The 20,706-nt window shown below is 48.4% G+C and overlaps 2 protein-coding genes across 2 annotated transcripts; both read left to right on the top strand.

The window, feature by feature from the left end:
• The first annotated feature begins 2,209 nt into the window (after nucleotides 1-2,209).
• Nucleotides 2,210-4,618, top strand: ETV2 (ETS variant transcription factor 2). Its single transcript, XM_004388188.2, has 6 exons — nucleotides 2,210-2,279; nucleotides 2,371-2,448; nucleotides 2,671-2,751; nucleotides 3,039-3,512; nucleotides 4,118-4,230; nucleotides 4,460-4,618. The coding sequence occupies exons 1-6, from the start codon at nucleotides 2,210-2,212 to the stop codon at nucleotides 4,616-4,618; spliced, it is 975 nt and encodes a 324-aa protein (XP_004388245.2).
• A 1,369-nt stretch (nucleotides 4,619-5,987) lies between these two features.
• On the top strand, nucleotides 5,988-13,760 carry LOC101349067 (cytochrome c oxidase subunit 6B1). The gene is made up of 4 exons (XM_004388109.2): nucleotides 5,988-6,089; nucleotides 7,814-7,930; nucleotides 9,277-9,377; nucleotides 13,635-13,760. The coding sequence occupies exons 2-4, from the start codon at nucleotides 7,825-7,827 to the stop codon at nucleotides 13,686-13,688; spliced, it is 261 nt and encodes an 86-aa protein (XP_004388166.1). The 5' UTR covers nucleotides 5,988-6,089; nucleotides 7,814-7,824; the 3' UTR covers nucleotides 13,689-13,760.
• Nucleotides 13,761-20,706: the final 6,946 nt, after the last annotated feature.

Here is a 20,706-nt window from a genome sequence, read left to right as displayed (position 1 = left end):
GCTGGGGAACCTACAGGGAGAGGCCTCTGACCCTCAGGCCAGACTGGAAAATGTGACGTCAGAGTGGGGCAGTAAGGGGTGAAGACGGGAACAGAGGGAATTTGAGACCTCTCCTGGAGAGGGGGCCTAGGGCCTGGGGGGCAGGGAAGGTCAGGACTCCCTTCAGGCCTCTGGGGTTGGACAGACGGGCAGAGACCATATTATCCCTTCTGTAAAATGGACAGTTGCAATATGCACGTGAAAGCTGGACAATGAATAAGGAAGACCGAAGAAGAATTAACGCCTTTGAATTGTGGTGTTGGCGAATATTGAATATTCCATGGACTGCCGGAAGAACGAACAAGTCTGTCTTGGAAGAAGTACAGCCAGAATTCTCCCTAGAAGCAAGGATGGCGAGACTTCATCTCACATACTGTGGACATGTCATCAGGAGGGATCAGCCCCTGGAGAAGGACATTATGCTTGGTAGAGTAGAGAGGGTCAGTGAAAAAGAGGAAGACTCTCAAGGAGATGGATTAACACAGTGGCTGCAACGATGGGCTCAAACATAGCAACGATTGTGAAGATGGCGCAGGACCGGGCAGTGTTTTGTTCTGTTGTCCACGGGGCACTAAGAGTCGGGACCCGCTCGAGGCACCCGACAACAACAGGAACCGAAGAGCAGTGCTCACTCTCCTCGTTCCTCCCGCCTTCCACCCGCTCGCTCCCTCACCCCCTTCTGCCTTACAAAGGAGAAGGTGTTCAGAGTAGAAGCTGCCAGAGAGTAACAATTACTGAGATGAAACAAGCATGACAAGTGGTTAATGACTGCAGCTGGGTGAATATTGGAAAATGTCCGTATAAAGACTTAGGTTATTTTTAATGGTAAATACCATTTACCTATTAACGTACCATGATGGACATGAGCATGGAGTCTGAAGCCAGGTTGCCGGAAGGAGAAAATAAAAATACAAGACAATCACTTAAATGTGAATTTCAGAGAAGGAATAATTTTTTAGTATAAGTATGTCCTAAATGTTGCACGTGTGTATGTATATGTTGCATGTATGCATTTTTGTTTTTTGCTGAATCATCGGAATTTCTTCAGATGTTAGACATTGTAACACCTCACTCCTGAATACCTCGGTATTCATCTCTTGATAGAAACATCTTTCCTATCATAATACCATTATCACAGCTATGGAAATTAACAATAATGCTGGGTTCCCGTATTCAATTCATGCTCAAATTTCTCCAGTCGTCCCAAACTGTCTGTTATGACATGGAAGGGCATGGGATCTGCAGCGGAAGTAGGAAGAAGCCTGCCTCAATTTCCCGCTTCATAAAATGCCAATGAGAATACTCACTACCTGTTAAGAGGATTAAATGAAGAACAGCACAGTTGAGCACAGCAAAGACCCCCAAGAAAACGTCAGCTATTACTATTACCGTTGTTACTGTTGACACTGTCGATGTTACTGTGATTGACATTTCTAGGGAGCAGCCCCAGAACGTCCCCCCAGCACCCTTGGAAGGGGTGAACTGGGTCTGGTAGGGTTTCCCGGGCCGGCCTCCCTTCACCTCAGCCCACCCAGTCACCCCTGTGGATTGTGACGTCGACCGGTGGTGGGGAGGAGATGGCCGGAAATCCCGCTTCCTGTCGCAGATAAGCCCAGCTCAGCCTGCCGACCCCAGACCCTCTCCCCCCGCCATGTCGCAGATTCAAGTCCCCAAACCGGAGAACCTGTACACTAAGCCCCCGGCCCCGCCTGCCCCCCCATCACCCCGCACCGCTCCCCACTCCCCCCAGCCCGCTGTTCCCGAAGCGCAGGTCCAGGCCCAAGCCGCCCCTGCTGCAGGACAGCCCTAACGACCCGGGGGGGCAGGCGCCCATCCCTGAGGCTGGGGGCGCGCGGCTCCGCCCCGCCCCTGCAACTCGACCCTGCAACCCCCAGCTCTGACGTCTCGGAAAATTCCCCCCTGCCCAGGCCTCCGGGGGAGGGGGTGCATGGTATGAAATGGGGCTGAGACCCCCGGCTGAGGGCAGAGGGACCTGCCAGAGGTGAGCGCAGAGCAGAGCTGGGGACTGGGTGAGGAGGGAGCAGAGGCCTGGACTCCTGGGTCTGAGGGAAGCGAGGGTGGGGGTCCAGACTCCAGGGTCCCTAAGTGCCACCAGCTCACCCTGGCTCTTCCGCATTTTCCCGGCCCAGAATATTCACAACCAACGTCCATGGATTTGTTGGACTGGGATGAAGCATCACCACAGGAAGTGCCCCCTGGGAACAGGCTCTCGGGGCTGGGTAGGCTGCTGGGGCTGAGACTGCGGGGAGGACGCCGCGTGGGGACCCCCGCTGACCCCTGAACTGGCCTTAACTACCTTATTGCCTGCAGCAGGAGCCGAACTTGGCTTCTATTTCGCTGAGTTGGCACGCCGAGAGGACACGCTGAGAGCAGGCGCAAGCTGCAAAGGTGGCTGCAGGCTGGGCCCCCGGGGCGCTGGAGAAGACAGAGGGCTGGGCTCCTAGGTCTGTGTGGGGAGGGGGCGTCTGCTTGAACTCCTGAGGTTAAGGGAGGAGGGGTCCCAGGGCCTGCGTCCTAAGTCTGGGTGAGTAGGGGCCGAGGGGCTAACTCCCAATCCCTGAGGAATAAAGACTTCTTCTAATCATTACTGCCGTCCTTTCGTCCACTCAGTTACCACCTTGCCCCTCACAGGGCTCCCGCAGGTGGACTGGGGCTCTGCCTTAGCGCACCCAGAAGCTCCTTGGGGAACGGGTGAGTGTGTGTGGAAAGGTGGGAGTAGGAGGAAACTGAGGGTCCCGGAGCACCGGGGCTGGAGGCCTAGATTCCCAGGTCGTTGAAGGGAAACGGGCTGGGACTGGAGACGCCTTAACTTCAAGGTGGCATGACCTGGACCCAGGTAGCTGCTCCCTCCACCCCCGGGTAACCGGAGCCCGGGACAGGAGGCGCCGGGGCTGACAGCTTAGACCCCTAGGCCATCCGAGGGGGCGAGGGCCGGGACACCTGAGCTCCCCTCACTTGGGGTCCGGTCCTTCTTACAGAGCCCGCCCCTCAGGCCCTTCTGTGGCCTGGAGACTGGACGGACCTGGCGTGCCTCGGCTCGAACCCTTGGAGTCCCGCCTCCCAGGCCCTGGACCCAGCCGGCCGCGGCCTGGGCCCCACCCCCTTCGCAGGTTCGGAAGGGGTGGCGGGCCTGAACTGTACCCCGTCAGCAGGAGCGGCCCCTTTGTGGTTCCCCGCCCAAGCCGCTGGGGGCTGCACCGGCTGGGACCTCTCGATCGGCCCCGACGGCGCCACCTGCCGGGACCTCAGCCAAGGACCGCGCGCGGACTGTACCATTTCGTGGGGCGGGCCTGCGGGCTCGGACTGTACCACCTCCTGGGCCCCGGGGCAGAACACGGATTCCACCGCCTCTTCGGAGGGGTGCCAGAGTTCAGATCGCACCACTGGCTCGGAACCGAGGCAGCAGTCGGACCGTACCGCTTTGACTTGTTACCCCAAAACTAACCACCGAGGTGAGACGTCCCTGAGCGCAGTGAGGCGGGGTCTAGAGGCTTATGGGGGAGGAACCTGGGAAATGGTCTGAGGGCGGGGCTTAGGTACCTTGGTGCTCGCGGGAGACCGCCAAGGGTCAGATGCTGGCAGTGTTCTAGGTAGGAAGCAAATGGGGACCCAGTCTCCAGGGGACCCCTGGATTTCCGAGGTTGTTGATGTGTGCCATCGAGTCGATTCCGACTCATAGAGACCCTATAGGACAGAGTAGAACTGCCCCCTAGGGTTTCCTAGGCTGCAATCTTCAAGGGAGCTGGTCACCAGGTCTTTTCTCCCATGGAGAGGCTGGTGGGTTCGAACTGCCGACCTTTTGGTTAGCAGCGGAGGTGTTAACCATTGCACAACCAGGGCTCCATCTCCGAGGTAGGGAGGCTAAACTCCTAAATCCCCGAGATGGGGAGAAGGAGCGGATGCTTGAGTTTCCAAGGCAGACTCTTGGGTCCCCTATGTGAAGGGCTCCAGATTCTTGGGGCCTCGAGTTGGGAGCACGCCCGGGACGTCCTGGGTCAAGGAAGCGGCATGGCCTGGGGCCGGAAAGCCCGAGTGTTCGCCCGCCTCCTCGTCGCAGGTCCTATTCAGCTGTGGCAGTTCCTACTGGAGCTGCTCCGCGACGGGGCTCGTAGCAGCTGCATCCGCTGGACGGGCAACAGCCGCGAGTTCCAGCTCTGCGACCCCAAAGAGGTTTGGCCGCCCCCCAGCCCCGCCCGGCCAAACGCCGCCCCAGTCCCCTCTGGTTCAGCCGCGCCCCGGCCTCTACCCCAGCCTCAACCAAAGTTACGTTAGCCCCACCCCACTCGGACCTACTAACCTTGGTCAGGACCCTACCCCGTCCCCGCCCCAGACCCCTCCCATCCGTTGCCAATCCCGCTCCTTCCCCGCCCTCTCTGTCTAAGCCCCGCCTCTGCCCCAGGTGGCGCGGCTGTGGGGCGAGCGCAAGAGGAAGCCCGGCATGAATTACGAGAAGCTGAGCCGGGGCCTGCGCTATTACTACCGCCGCGACATCGTGCTCAAGAGCGGTGGGCGCAAGTACACGTACCGCTTCGGGAGCCGCGTGCCGGGTCTAGCCTAGCCTGATCGCGCGGGGGCCGACAGAGAGCAGTGACCCAATAAAAATAATATCCCGTCAAAGCTTGTCGTGTGTGCTGGTCTACACCCTTCCCACTAACGCTAGGGATCCTACGTGTGCGCCACCACACCCGCCCCCTCCCCTTCCGTGCTGAGTATTCCAGAGACACAATAGTGACCAAAAGAGACTGATCCTTAAGGGACCTACTGTGTGTGGACTCTGATGCGGCATGCAAAGGAATCAAATCCAGGCCCCAAGGCCTACTGTGTGCCTGCCCTGTGTTGGGCACCTGAAGGAGTCAGACCCAATCGCTAATTTGTGAGTTTACCTACTGTGTCGCCCTTGAAGAGGAGTTACCCCAAGGACTTTGGCTTTTCCTCTGAGTCAGACCAGAAACCAGGGGAGGGTTCCGGACTGAGGAGGAATGTGATCGTTTCAGGTGTTAACAGGGTCCCTCCTGGCTGAATAGGCAGATTGTGGAGGACAGCAGGTAAGCTAGGAGGTCAAGGAATAGTTCAGACTGGAGGTAATAGAGGCTTAAACCAGATGTGACAGAGGAGATTCTGGATATGTTTTTAAGGCCGAGATGGAATCATTTCTGCCAGGCCCTTCACAGACCCAAACCCAAACCAAACCAAACCCACTGCCCTCGCGTCGATTCAGACAGCGACCCCATAAGGTTTCCAAGGCTGTAACGTTTACGGAAGCCGACTGCCACATCTTTCCCCCGCTGGTGGTTTTGAACTGCTGACCTTTCGGTTCGCAGTTGAACGCTTTAACCTTTGCGCCACCGGGGCTCATCACAGACCCAAGACGCCCAAATCTTTATTAATTTGTGCCTTCTGAAGTTTGCAGAAAGATGACAATGAGTAGGGAGGTGGAGCCTGGGTCAAAATGTGATGAGTGACCCCGGGGGAGAGACTGATTTGTTTTCAATCTTTTGACAATTGGCCCCGTAATAATCATAATGAAGGTAGGAATTTTTGTGTTTTGTTCAATGATGTATCCCCTACTCTTAACAGAAGTGCCTGGCACAGGGTAAGTGTTCAATAAATATTTCTCCGATAAGTAAATGTATTTCCCATAGCATAGTCTTCCCCAGGCGCGTTCTCCAGCCAGCGCCGAGACCCAGAACTACCTTCCTCAGGTAAAGCCAGGGAGGTAATGGGAATCTGTAACCGGGTATTCCTAGTACCAGCTGGGAGCCTTTCGAAGTGCCGCGCAAGCTCACGATTGGGCTGGGAGTGATGGTAAACAGGCAGTCAGCCCAATAGGAGATCGCAGTTCTCTGAATGGGCGGGACTAGAGTGGCTTCCGGGCACCGCCTCGCCAGGGGCGCTCTAGCCGCGCGGAAGACTCCTCTATGCTTCGCCTCACTCCACTTCCGGCAGGTCTTACTTCCGCCTCCGGTCCGACGCAGGCGTCTTTTCTGAGGGTCACATTGAGCTGGGAGCGGTTTAAGGGGAGTCTTTAGGTGAGTATGGTGAGCGCGGGAACTTAGGACCCCAGCCCAGGGGCTGAGGAACCAGACCCTAGCTTCCCCGAGAACAAAGTGAGGCTTTCGGCCGGTGACGTCGGGCCTCGCGGTGAGCAGCTCTGGGGCCCTGTTCTGTTAATACTAATAGCTAACGATTATGTGGTGCTTCTTTAATGCCAGGCGGCGTTCCAGGCGATTTGCTTATATTAATTCATTTCATCCTCTTTCCAACCTTGTGAGGTAGAGCCTGTGATTATCCCCTTTTGACCGTGGGGAAACTGAAGCTCAGACTTGTTAAGCCACGTAGCGGAGTTCACACAGAGACCAGGGTTTGGACCCTTAGTCTGGATGGCGGAGCCCTGGTGGCGCAGAGGTTAAGAGATCGTTTCCTAACCGAAAGGTCGGCAGTTCGAATCCCCCAGCCGCTCCTTGGAAACCCCATGGGGCAATTCTACTCTGTCCTGTAGGGTCGCTATGAGTCGGAATCGACTCGACGACAACGGGTTTGGTTTGGCTTTGGTTTAGTTTGGATTGCAATGCTTTTAATCACCGGGCCGCGGGCGTGACCTCCCAGGGCTTGCCTGGAAGGCAGCATGGCTGGTGTCTGACCCCTCGTTTCCCTTGGACGTTGGAAGGGCCGCAGAGTTTGTCACTCGGATCCAGCGTCGTCCCCTGATATCGGTTCGAGATCTCGCCCGAATAAAGCTACTCTTTCTACCCACGTCTCTCTCCCAGCGGCTGGTGTTTTCCATCCCCCGTACCCACTTCCTCTCCACCTCCTCCCCCAAAGACTACTGTGGTACTCCAGATCCCCTCCGTTGCCTTGGACGCTTGAGTTGAACCCCGGTCTGTGCACCTCTGTACAACCATGACGCCGTGGTTTTTCTGCAATTCAGAGGCAGCCTCTCGCAGATTCCCAGGCGAAAGCTGTGCTTCAACTCTTTAGAGACATTGTATCAGAATTTTTCAACCCCGGGTCCACAGAGTCTATAGAATTCGAGGGATGCTAGTGTTTGAATGGGGGACAAATTACATTTGTTATTTATATGAACCTCTGATTGATTCAAATATAGCATTTCCTTCAGTTAGAATGGAGGCAGCACTTGTAATTTTGTCACCAAGCAAACTCATAGATACTATTATATCACATTACAGTTGTTGCAGATTTCAGAATATCATTCTTACTCATGATTATTTCAAAATTGTGATGGTGGATAAATCTACAGCAAGATAGAACTGTTTTTTTTTTTATTCTATGCATTTTAAAATATATTTGAACATATTCTGAAAAAAAGGTTTATAGGATTCGTCAGACCCCTGAGGGGTTCATGGCACCAAAAAAATTAAGAACCTCTGCAGTATAGGGTACGCCAGGGATTGAGTGCAGCACCCCACCATTTGTATGCTGCATGACCTTGGGAAGTCACTTAGACATTGTTTCCTCATCTATGAAATGGGGATGGTAACAGTTCCTACCTTATAGAGTGGCTGTTATGAGTAAAGGGTAGAACGGCACCTGGCATGTGGTATGCAGTGTATTATTTTGGGACCAGGCCTGATTTTGCTAAGGAGTTGTCCCCAACCGTGCTGTGACTTCCACACCCAGAAGTATGGATTTGTGCTTTCTCTGTCCATTCTTCTGTGTCTGGGCCTGGATGGGCTGACATCCCCATGCCTGGGCACCCCAGAGTCTCTACCACTACCCACCCACTTTCCTCCAGGAGTCACCACCATGGCAGAAGACATCAAGATCAAAATCAAGAACTACCGGACTGCCCCTTTCGACAGCCGCTTCCCCAACCAGAATCAAACCAGGAACTGCTGGCAGAACTACCTGGGTAAGCAGGGCATGGTGTGGGAGAATGCAGATCTCCTGGTCACATGCCTCAGGTTCCTCACCCTTTCCCCTCCCCCACCCCGCTAGGGTCCCCCCATGCATCCTAACACTGCTCCTGGCTCCTCTTTTACCTCTGGAGGGCTAATGCCCCTCATCACCAGCTGTGTCCAGGGCCAGGATTGTAAACTTTGATTTCTGAACAATCAACTCAACAGCAATGGGTTTGGTGTTTTGGGTGTGTGTGTAATGTAACATGTACAGAAAGTACCTAAAACATAATGTACAGGTAAGTGAACAATTCTAAAATGAACCCCCACGCAACCCTAACCTGAATTGGAGAATGGAATATCGCCAGCACTGTGGACTCCCCTGCCCACTGCACGCCCTGTCTCGGGCACAGCCCCCGCTGTCCCCCCGGAAGCGTAAACCCCACTAGTGCAGCCACATTTTGCGCTGTCACCACGCTTTTAAGTGTGCTTCGTAGTGAGCTTTGTAAATACTGACTGCACTCTTCGTATTTCTTTCTCCCAGTTTTTAAGATTCACCCGTGCTGTGGCATGTCGTCAGTTCATTTTCATCGCTATACGGTATTCCGCAATCTATCTATTCTGTTTGTGGACGCTTGTGTGGTTTCCATTTCGGGGCTCTTGCGCATGACGCTGCTACAAACATTCTTATAAATGTAATTTGATGCCTGTGTGCAGGCTTTTCTCCCTAGAGGATGGAATGCCTAGAGTAATTCCTTTTTTTTTTTTTTTTTTTAATTTGAATTAATTGCTTACTTTTAAAACCAGATTATCCCCCTCCAGCCTTTCTCTGTAGGACTCCAGCATCTTAACATCAAGACCATCTTCCCTTCGCCTTGTCTTAGTCCTGGGCTTCCATAATCCCCACACATGTCCCTCATGCTTTCCCATCATCCCTGACCCCAGAGGTTTCAAATTGGACGGCAGTTGTCAAACCAAAACCAAACCAATTGCCGTGGAGTCGATCCCAATTCACGGCGACCCTGTGTGGTGCAGAGCACAACTGCACTTTATGGTTTGTCAGTGGCCTCTGGGCGGACGCAGAGTGCCAGCCTTTGGGTTAGTAGCCAAGCGCGGAGCTGTCTGTGCCACCCGCAGACTGCAGTTCTCTAGCGGCTTGCAAAGTTAGTGAGTCAGTGAGTTGGGTCCAGCCATTTTAGTACATTGGTAAGGGTCTGCGTTCTTTGTAAAAACCTCTGTTTTGTGTGTGTGTGTATGCAGGCAGCTGGTCCTGAGATAGGAAGAGTCTCTCACTGTGAGTTTGGTCAGAAATGTGTTCCTCCCCTTGGTCTGGGCTGACTCTGAATCCCTTTCTCCACAGACTTCCACCGCTGTGAGAAGGCAATGACCACCAAAGGGGGTGACGTCTCTGTGTGTGAATGGTATCGGCGTGTGTACAAGTCCCTCTGCCCTATGTCCTGGGTAGGTACCTCCTGTTGGGGCCGGGGCACGGAGGGAGGACAAGGTATCCCACTCCACGGGGGCTCATGCCTTTTCTCCTTGCTTGAATTGCTTCCCTTCCCAGGTCTGTGCCAAGGCCACCAGGGTCATCTTGCTGCCTCCATCTCGCTCACATGCTCTGTAGATGTGTACTTGGTGTCAAGTCTCTAACCCTGTGGAATCCTGTCCTTCTCATTGTGAACATTCTCAAATATAAAACTAGAATCGTCCAGTGACCCCACATGCACCCTTCACCCAAACATCTGCTTCATCTCTGCCTTTTCTTTATCTTTCATTTGCTGAAGGATTGTAAAGCAAGTCCCAGATGTGTCGTTTCATCCCTCCCTACTTTAATATGCACCTCTAAGAAATCCGGACACTGTCAAGCAGCCTTTTAGTTCCCAGCTGACCAGACCTTTCGTCAGCATTTAATACTCTGCAGTGCCCTCTTTTTTTTAATAAACATTCGTGTTTAATATCACCCCATCTCGTCAGCTAAGAGACCCCGTTGACTGCAAGGTGTAGTCAGAGGTGTTAAAATCTTTTTGAAAATTACTGAAGGTAAATGTGACAAGCACGCTAATTTCAGAGATGTTAAAATTAAAAACGTTTATTAGAATCAAAATAGGATACTATTACAGAAGTAATAACGCTCGTTTAGACAAACCAGATGTGAGCAGTGCAGTAAAATAGAATAGCAGAAGCCCTCTGTGCTCCCCGGCCTCCCCTCCTGGGGTAACTCCTGTTAACTGCTTGTCTTTCTCTCTATATAAATTTATCAGACATAAGCCTGTGGGAGTTTCTTATATTAAACTGTATGTTATGTTCTACATTTCGTTTCCTTGACTTACGAGCATGTCTTAGAGACTTAGCAGTGTGTCTTCTTTTTTTATGACAGTGCCTGTAAATCTGGCTCATTCCTTTAAGAACTTACAGGTGTTTTTGTTTAACCGGTCCCCTTTTGAAGGTTCCTGTGTTTTAATTTTCCAGTACTTTAAGCATGCGTGATTGCCATCTGTGGCTCATTTCTCTGGAACAACAGAGGTGGACTTTCTCGGCCCTCTTGCTTCCCTCTCACTTCTGTGGCCGCCCCATCTCAAGTGGCTTTGAGTACCCCATGCCGTCCCAGGATTTCTCCTTGTCCCGGAGTGATTTTGGGTGACATAATGCGTGATCCCACACCTTTCCTCCAGCTGTGGGGCCTGAGTTGAAGCCGTGGCATTGGGTGCATGCTAGACAGGGTGCCAGGAAGTGTGCTCCCGGTGTCGCCCTCCACCCTCGTCTTCATGAGGGGAGTGCCAGGTTGTTGGTTCTTCCCCTCTGTGCCGGCTCTGTCTGCCCTGTTAGGACGAGGTGTAAGTGCACTCGGCACAGGCCCCTTTATACTCAGCAACCCTGTGTTTTTCCTCCTTCTCCTGACCTGCCTGCTAATACAGTGACATCTTCCAGGTCTTGCCCGTGAGACCTGTGAGAGCCAGGACTCGCTCGCAGGGGCTGCTTTGTTTCCCGCCTCTGACAGGGTGCAGTCTTACCACTTTTCTGTCGCTCATTTTTAGTGGAAAATACTCGATTTTTCCTTTTCTGACAGGTTGCTGCCTTCCAAAGGTTCTGGCTTTTGCGGGGTTTTCCTGTGTGTATAGATATGTATGTGGAGCCCTGGTGGCACAGTGGTTCAGCGCTCGGCTGCTGACCAAAAGGTCGGTCGTTCGAACTTACCAGCCGCTCCATGAGAGGAAGATGTGGCAGTCTGCTTCCGTAAAGATTTACAGTCTTGGAAACCCCACGGGGCAGTTCGGCCCTGTCCTGCAGGGTCACTGTAAGTCGGAATCGACTTGGCAGCAACAGCTGACGGCAGTGGGTTTGGTTTTTCAGTGTTTTTAGTTAGTCTCTAATCCCAGTAGAGGGTCACTATGAGTTGGAGTCAGCTCGACAGCGGTGGGTTTGGTGTGGTGATCCCAGTGTGTTTGTTGTGGGGTTTGTTTGTTTGCTCTAGCACTTTTCCTGTAATATGAGCTTTTAAAACGTTTTTCACAATCACTGTTTATTTTTCAGTTTAAAAATCTTTTATTTCTTCACGAAAAATAACAATTTCTTATAGAATCTTTAAAAATGAGAGATTTAGATGATGTAGAAAGTAAAAGCCCCTCCTTTCCGAGCCACAAAATTACGTTCCATTAGCAACTTGGTGTAAATCTTCCACTTCCTTTTCTGTGTATGTATGTAGGTGTGTGTGTACATACACGCTGTTTTTAATACCGTTACAGATCACGCCTGAGATACCGTTTGGCACTTTGCTTTCTTACTTAACATGTGTTGGTTGTGCACCTGCAAAACATTCCCTTCCCTGTTAGCTGGACGCGGTATTTTTTCTCTCTCACTATTTTAAATGACACTTCTGTGGACATCTCCATGGCAGGAAATATCTTCCCCTGTATTTGAATGGTTTCCCTAGTTTTCTTTCCAGGAAATGGGCCTATTGAGGCAAAGGGTAACTTGCCAAAAGATGGGAGCAGCCTGTCACTGCCCCTCACTGCCCAGCACTGTATTTTTTAAATGCCAGTTAAAGGGAGGGGACAGACGGGTAAAACCAGCAACTGAGAAATTCAGACATGGACCACAGAGAGTGCAAGTTCAGTGTGAGAGCCTCCAGATGAACCCCAGACATGAAAAGATGTTCTTCCTCACCCCAGTCATCAGGGAGACACAGCTTAAAGCAACAGGATCTTTGTTTTTACCCTGAAATCTGGCACCAAAATTACAAGGTTGATGTTGCCAAGTATTGGCAAAATAGGTTCTCTGACAGGCTGCTGTTGGTTCAATACATCGGTCCAGTCATTTTTTAGGTCGCATTTGGCAGGATCTTTCAGAATTAACAAATCATACTCCTTTGACCTGGCACTTCCATATCTAGTCACCCTACAAAATAGTCATTTACAGGGATGTTCACAACAGAGTTGTTGTCATGGGAAATGTTCAGAACAACCTGAGTTAGGTAAGTGATGGTCCCTTTGTCTTGACGGCCTTTATGGAGAGTGTGTCTGTTCACGGGACAGGTTACAGAAGGAGCTCTCAGACGTGGAAAAAAGGAAGGTGCAGAGCAATCTGTATCTTTTTTTATATTTTTCAAGTAAAAGGAGAGCAAGTGTGTGTGTGTGTGTGTGTGTGTGTGTGTGTGTGTGTGTGTGTCTAAGCACACGCGTGGTACTTCCTGTGGGCCAGCTACGTTTTAAGCACTTTACATCACATCAGGTCAGACGTGCTGAAACAACTGTGAGATAGATTACTATTACCAGTAGCCTCATTTGACAGAATTGGAGACAGGCCCAGGGAGGTTGAGGAACTTGCTCAAGGTTGTACAGCTAGCAGGTAGAGTGGGCATTCAGATTCTGTCTCTGCGTTGTCATGCCTCTATCCCTGCCTCTAACATGTAGTGTAGAAGTGGGAGTGTTGTGTGGACACGTGCCGTGTAAAAAATGAAAATGCTGTAACTGCCCGTGGGAAGGCCAGCAAGCATCTGAGTGTTGCTTCTGGGAGTGTTAACAATTTGATGTGTGCCTTTCTCTCTGTTTTTGTACGTATGTATATCTGTGACCAACGGTGGGATCGCATTACATATTCTGTTTAGCACCGTTTTGCACTTGACTGTGTATCTTGGGGAGCCCCGGTGGCACTGTGGTTAAGTGATATGGCTGCTAACCAAAAGGTCGGCAGTTCGAATCCACCAACCTCTCCTTGCAAACCCTGTGGGGCAGTTCCACTCTATCCTGTAAGGTCGCTGTGAGTCGGAGTTGACTCGCCTGCAGGGGGCTTGGGCTTGGCTGTATGTCTTGGAGATGCGTTCGTGACAGAGCGTAGATCTACCTGATTCCATCACAGCTGCCCAGCGCCCCGTGTCTCCTCAGTTCTGACAGGCGGCACCGAGTGTTGCCTCAGGTGCCTGACGCAGGCACAGCCACACTCTGGAAGCTCCGGTACAGTTAGGGGTCCCCCAGGGACGGCATGCAGCGAGCCGGGGAGGTTTCAGCTGAGTGTCACTTCATTGAGGACAGGGATTTTTGTCTTTCTGGGTGCCTGCTGGGTTCCCCAGCTCCTGGAAAATGGCTGGCACATAACAGGTACATATGGTTACTTGTTGACTACTGAACCAAGGAAGAGGTGGGCAAAGTGAGGAAGACAAAGAAGCCCACCCATCTGGTTTCCCCACAGCCGAAGGGAGTGACACTGTCTGTCTCTCGACAGGTGTCGGCCTGGGATGACCGCAGGGCAGAAGGCACGTTTCCTGGGAAGATCTGAACTGGCTCACCCCACCTCTGCTGGGATCCTGAATCATGACTTAACTAATAATAAAATCTCATTGGAAAAGTGTAAGAGTGTGTGTGTATATGTGTGTGTGTAAAAGAGCTGGACAGTTGGGCAGAAAGACGCTTGAGTGGAAGTGTCCAGATTCCCGGACCAGTAGGCGGGAGCCTCAGAGCAATGATCTTTTCTGTCTGTTTGTTTGTTTTTAATTTTATCAAACTTTGACCACCTCCTATTTGCCAGGCAGTCAACAGAATGAGTGATTATACAGAGTGGCCTCAAGTCTCTGTGCATGTTAAAACTTACCTGTGTGCTTCCATTATTATCTGCATAAGTTTTATTTATTTTTTCCCTTTAAAGAATATTTTATTGTGTTTTCAGGGGAAATTTACACAGCTAACTAGGTTCCCATTTAGCAATTGTTACACATTGTTCAGTAACATTGGTTACATTTTTCAAAATGTGTCAACATTCTCATTAATTCCCTTCTGGATGTTCCATTTCAAGTGATCTAGTTTCCCTGTCCCCTTACCCGTCCATTTTTGCTTTAGAATAATTGTCGACACTTTGTCTCATGTAGATGATTTTTTAATGATGCGCAGTACTCATGGGTGATATTCTTTATTTTATGAGCCAGTCTGCTGTTCAGCTAGAAGGTGACCTCAGTGGATAGTTTCAATTCAAGGTTTAAAGTGTATCTCAGGGAGATAGTCTCCAGTAGTCCTCTAGTCTCAACTAGGCTTTCTTAAGAATTTGAGTTCTGTTTCACGTTTTTCTCCCATTCTCTCAGGGCCCTGATTAGACTAGTCGTTAGTGGTAGCTGGGCACCATCTAGTTCTTTTGGTCTCAGGGTAGATGAGGCCGTGATTCATGGAGACTGTTAGTCCTGTAGGCTAGTTTCTTCTGAGTCTTTAGTTTCCTTCTTTCTCTTAATTTTATTTACTTTTTAAAACTTCTTCTGTAATTTTTAAACCATATGAAAAATAGCGAACTCTTATACCCATCACTCTGGCTTCAACAATTACCAACTTACGACCAATCCTGTTTCATCTCTAACCCCTCCTCCACTTATCCCCCTGAGAAATTTTAAAGGAAATCTTAAAGATCGTATTTTATCTGGAAATATTTAAGAATATTTATCTTTTAGTGTAATCTAGCATCATCAAAACTTGTCTACATCCATGAGGGATAAAGATCAGGATCAGCACAAAGCTGGTTGTTTTGAGGTAGAATTCAGACATCCCTCCACTCTCCACTATTTTTATCATTTCTGACACCAGCTGTTCCCCGCACGGCATTCTGCTTCTCTCCTAGGTTAGATAATCCATTACAGTGGCCACACAGAACTCACAGACCATACTCACAAGTTATGTGGTTTATTAGGGAAGTAACAGAAAACAACTTAGGATCAGGATCAACTTGGAAGTAACAGGATACAATTTGGGAGACAGGATACAGTTCAGCAATCCGGATGGCTTACAACCAGGACACCTCTCAGCTCCTCACGCCCTTCTCTGCCTTCAGCTTACCCCGTGCCACCAGCCTCTCTACAGCTAACTGGCCCAACTCATGGCCAGTGTAGCAGCTTGCTTGGCTGCTGCCCTCCTAGCAGCAGCTTTCTGCAGTCATCACCAGTTCAGCTGCTGGGTCCCTCTTCCAGGCCTCTGCCCTGCTCAGCAAGTGTTACAGCTCCTTTCAAACCCATAAAACCCATTGCTGTCTAATCAATTTTGACTCATAGAGACACCAAAAGGTGCCTGGAGGCACTCCACTCCGCCAGTAAGCCTCCTACCCGAAGGCGCTCAGCTCTCTCTTCCATGGGCTGGCAAGCCCATCACAGCCATCTCGGACCAGTCTTGCGGTTCACACCATGCATACTGCTGCTTCCATTTCTGGGCTCTGCTGTGCTTGCCACCATTTCTCACCGCCTTGCACGGCCTTTGGTGTTAACAGCTTTCTCTTACGGGTCTAGGAGTTTCTCAGCACAGGGATGCTGGGTCCAAAGGACGCACTCCACTCCAGATACTTCTTGATGGTAGTGAGATTCCACCCAAACCTCTGTGGGATTGGCCCTTATATAAGCCTAGCAGGATAGCAAAACTGACCAATCCCTGAGCTGGCCCACAAGGGACTCAATCTTACTGGGAGGATTTTCAAGCCCCTGTTTGCATTGAACCCAACTGATTGAATCGGACAATCATATGGTCTACAATGCCAGGAATGACAACTTGAAGAGGAATGGCATTGCATTCATTGTCAAAAAGAACATTTAAAGATTTATCCTGAAGTACAACGCTGTCAGTGATGGGATAATATCCATACGCCTACAAGGAAGACCAGTTAATACGACTATTACTCAAATTTATGCACCAACCACTAAAGCCAAAGATGAAGAAGAAATTGATGATTTTTACCAGCTTCTGTAGTCTGAAATTGATGGAACATGTAATCAGGATTCATTGATAATTACTGGTGCCTGAAATGCAAAGTTGGAAATGAAGAAGGATCCGTAGTTGGAAAATATGGCCTTGGTGATAGAAATGATGCTGGAGATCGCATGATAGAATTTTGCAAGACCAACACTTTCTTCATTGCAAATACCTTTTTTCACCAACATAAACGGCGACTATATACATGGACCTTGCCAGACGGAATACACAGGAATCAAATTGACTACATCTGTGGAGAAAGAGAATGGAAAAGCTCAATATCAGTCAGAACAAGGCCAGGGGCCGACTGCGGAACAGACCATCAATAGCTCATATGCAAGTTCAAGTTGAAACTGAAGAAAATCAGAACAAGTCCACGGGAGCCAAAGTACGACCTTGAGTATATCCCGCCTGAATTTAGAGACCATCTCAAGAATATATTTGACGTGTTGAACACTAATGACTGAAGACTAGATGAGTTATGGAATGACATCAAGGGCATCATACATGAAGAGAGCAAGAAGTCATTAAAAAGACAGGAAAGAAAGAAAAGACCTAAACGGATGTCAGAAGAGACTCTGAAACTTGCTCTTGAATGTCGAGTAGCTAAAGCAAAAGGAAGAAATGATGAAGTAAAAGAACTGAACAGAAGATTTCAAAGGGTGGCTCGAGAAGACAAAGTGTTATAATGACATGGTGCAAAGAGCTGGAGATGGAAAACCAAAAGGGAAGAACACGCTCGTCATTTCTGAAGCTGAAAGAACAAGAAAAAATTCAAGCCTTGAATTGCAGTAGTGAAGGATTCTATGGGGAAAATATTAAACGACGCAGGAAGCATCAAAAGCAGATGGAAGGAATACACAGAGTCATTATGCCAAAAAGCACTGGTCAATGTTCAGCCATTTCAAGAGGTAGCATATGATCAGGAACTGATGGTACTGAAGGAAGACGTCCAAGCTGCACTGAAGGCAGTGGCGAAAAACAAGGCTCCAGGAATTGATGGAATACCAATTGAGATGTTTCAGCAAACAGATGGAGTGCTTTAAGTGCTCACACATCTATGCCAAGAAATTTGGAAGACAGCTACTAGGCCAACCGACTGGAAGAGATCCATATTTATGCCTATTCCCAAATAAGATGATCCAACCAAATATGGAAATTATTGAACAATATCAATATCACAACGCAAGTAAAATTTTGCTGAAGATCGTTCAAAAGCGGCTGCAGCAGTGTATCGACAGGGAACCGCCAGAAATACAGGCCGGATTCAGAAGAGGATGTGGAACCACAGTTACCATTGCTGATGTCAGATGGTTCCTGGCTGAAAGCAGAAGATACCAGAAAGATGTTTACCTGTGGTTTATTGACTATGCAAAGGCATTCAACTGTGTGGATTATAACAAATTATGGATAACATTGCGAAGAATGGGAATTCCAGAACACATAATTGTGGGTATGCGAAACCTGTACATAGATCAAGAGGCAGCCATTCAAACAGAACAAGGGGATACTCTGTGGTTTAAAGTCAGGAAAGGTGTGCATTAGGGTTGTATCCTTTCACCATACTTTATTCAATCTGTGTGCTGAGCAGATAATCCGAGAAGCTGGACTATATGAAGAACAGGTCATCAGGATTGGAGGGAGACTCGTTAACGGCCTGTGTTATGTAGATGACACAACCTTGCTTGCTGAAAGTGAAGAGGACTTGAAGCATTTACTGATTAAGATCAAAGACTACAGCCTTCACTATGGATTACACTTCAACATAAAGAAAACAAAAATCCTCACAACTGGACCAATAAGCAACATCATGATCAACAGAGAAAAGATTGATGTTGTTAAGGATTTCATTTTACTTGGATCCACAATCCACACCCATGTAAGAAGCAGTCAGGAAATCAAAAGACATTGCATTGGGCAAATCTGCTGCAAAAGACCTCTTTAAAGTGTTGAAAAGCAAAGATGTCCCCTTGAAAACTAAGGTGCACCTGACCCAAGCCATGGTGTTTTCAGTCACCTCATATGCATGCAAAAGCTGGATGATGAATAAGGAAGACCAAAGCAGAACTGATGCCTTTGAATTGTGGTGTTGCAAAAAATATGCAATATACCATGGACTGCCAAAAGAACGAACAAATGTCTTAGAAGAAGTACAACCAGAATGCTCCTTCAAAGCAAGGATGGCGAGACTACATCTCACATACTTTGGACATGTTATCAGGAGGGATCAGTCCCTGGAGAAGGACATCATGCTTGGTAAAGTAGAGAGTCAGCGAAAAAGAGGAAGACCCTCAACGAGATGGATTGACACAGTAGCTGCAACAATGGGCTCAAGCATAACTACGATTGTGAGCATGGCACAGGACCAGGCAGTGTTTTGTTCTGTAGTACATAGGGTGGCTGAGTCAGAACTGACTCGACAGCACCGAACAACAACGACAACAAATGATGTTAATGAAGCAGGATTAGAGGCAGTTATGTTAATGAGGCAGGACTCAATCTACAAGATTAGATTGTGTCTTGGGTCAATCTCTTTTGAGATATAAAAGAGAGAAGCGAGCAGAGAGACAGGGGGACCTCATATCACCAAGAAAGTAGTGTCAGGAGCAGAGTGCGCCTTTTGGACCCGGGGTCGCTGCACTGAGAAGCTCCTAGACTGGGGAAGCTTGATGACGAGGACCTTCCTCCAGAGTCTACAGAGAGAGAAAGACTTCCCCTGGAGCTGGTGCCCTGAATTTGGACTTTTAGCCTCCTAGATTGTGAGAGAATACATTTCTCTTTATTAAAGCCATTCGATTGTGGTATTTCTGTTATAGCATCACTAGTTAACTAAGACACTGCCCTTTAGGTCTTCACTCAAACATAACATAGTGAGGCCTTCTCTGATCACTCAATCTAGAATTTCAACTCCCCCTACCACATACACAGTTTGTACTCCTCCTCTCCTTTATTTTTCTTAAGCACTTACCACTAACATTCCATATATTTTACTAATTCATCCTTGATCATGTCTGCCCCCACCCCCGACTAGAAAGTAATTTTCATGAGGCAGGGATTTTTAAATATATATATTATTCCCCCTTTCAACATTATATTATGAAGATTTTCTAGGATACAGAAAAAGTAGACAAATAATACAATGGTTGTCCTTATACCCACCACCTAGGTTTAAAAATTGTTAACATTTTGCCATATTTGCTCTGATAAGTATATATACATATACAAGAAAGTCCAAAGAATGATTGACACATTTGCATTATAGTGTTGGTGAAGAGTATTGAATATACCATGGACTGCCAGAAGAATGAACAAATCTGTCTCGGAAGAAGTACGGCCAGAGTGCTTCTTAGAAGTGAGGATGGCGAGACTTTGTCTCCCTTACTTTGGACATGTTATCAGGAGAGACCAGTCCCTGGAGAAGGACATCATGCTTGGTAAAGTAGAGAGTCATTGAAAAAGAGGAAGACCCTCAATGAGATGAGTTGACATGGTGGCCGCAACAATGGACTCAAATGTAGTAATGATTTGTGAGAATGATTTCATTCTGTTATACATAAGGTCACTATGGCATCTAACAAAAACAATGTATGTGTGTATGTGCAAATTTTTGCTGAGCCATTTGAAAGTAGTTACCAAACACCTTAACACTTCACCCCTAGATACTTAAGCATGTATCTCTGAAAACTACGTTCCTTCATACCATTAACACTCTTAAAAAAAAACAGCAATAATTCCTTAATATCTCATATCTAGTTCATATTCAAATTTCCCAAACTGTCTCCCAAAAGTATTTTATACTGTTATTTTTGTTGTTGTTGTTTCTAAAGCTAGAATCCAATCAAGACTCACATCCTGCATTTGGGTATTGTGTCTCTAGTCTTTTTTAAATTCTAGAATATGCCCTTCCCCACTGTCTTAGTCATCTAGTGCTGCTGTAACAGAAATACCACAAGTGGATGGCTTTAACAAAGAAATTTATTTTCTCATAGTCTAGTAGGCAAGAAGTCCAAATTCAGGGCATCAGCTCCAGGAGAAGGCTTTCTCTCTCTGTCAACTCTGAAGGAAAGTCCTTGTTATCAGTCTTCTCTTGGTCTGGGAGCATCTCAGCGCAGGAACCTCAGGTCCGAAGGATGCGCTCTGCTCCCAGCACTGCTTTCTTGGTGGTATGAGGTTCCCATGTGTCTCTGCTCGCTTTTCTCTTTTATATCTCAAAAGAGATTGGATTAACACGTGGAACAGAAATTTACGTAAGACTGAGTAAACTAAAGGAAACTATGGGTTTTTTTTAATATTGCTGATATTTCAAGGTTCTAATTTCTGGATATGAGAAATCATTCTCCTTTCTCCTCAATTATCTAACTAATGGGTTTAGATATGGTAACGCTTGAATTAGAAGTTCCTGTTGGTAAACTTAGCAAAGTTGTAAGTATCATAACCAGAGAAGTATTTGAAATTTGAGCTATGATTTTACAAAATAGAACAGCATTAGATTTCCTGTTAGTCTCTTAAGAAACAGTTTGTGCCTCAATAGATCAATGTTGCTGTATTTATATTAATACTCTATCTGAGATTTTGCAGAATGT

The sequence above is a fragment of the Trichechus manatus genome, unplaced genomic scaffold (genome assembly GCF_000243295.1).
Source record: "Trichechus manatus latirostris isolate Lorelei unplaced genomic scaffold, TriManLat1.0 scaffold00207, whole genome shotgun sequence".
Classification (NCBI taxonomy): Eukaryota; Metazoa; Chordata; class Mammalia; order Sirenia; family Trichechidae; genus Trichechus; species Trichechus manatus.
The sequence above is the reverse complement of the archived record's forward strand: the minus strand, read 5'-3'. Positions and strand labels throughout refer to the sequence as shown.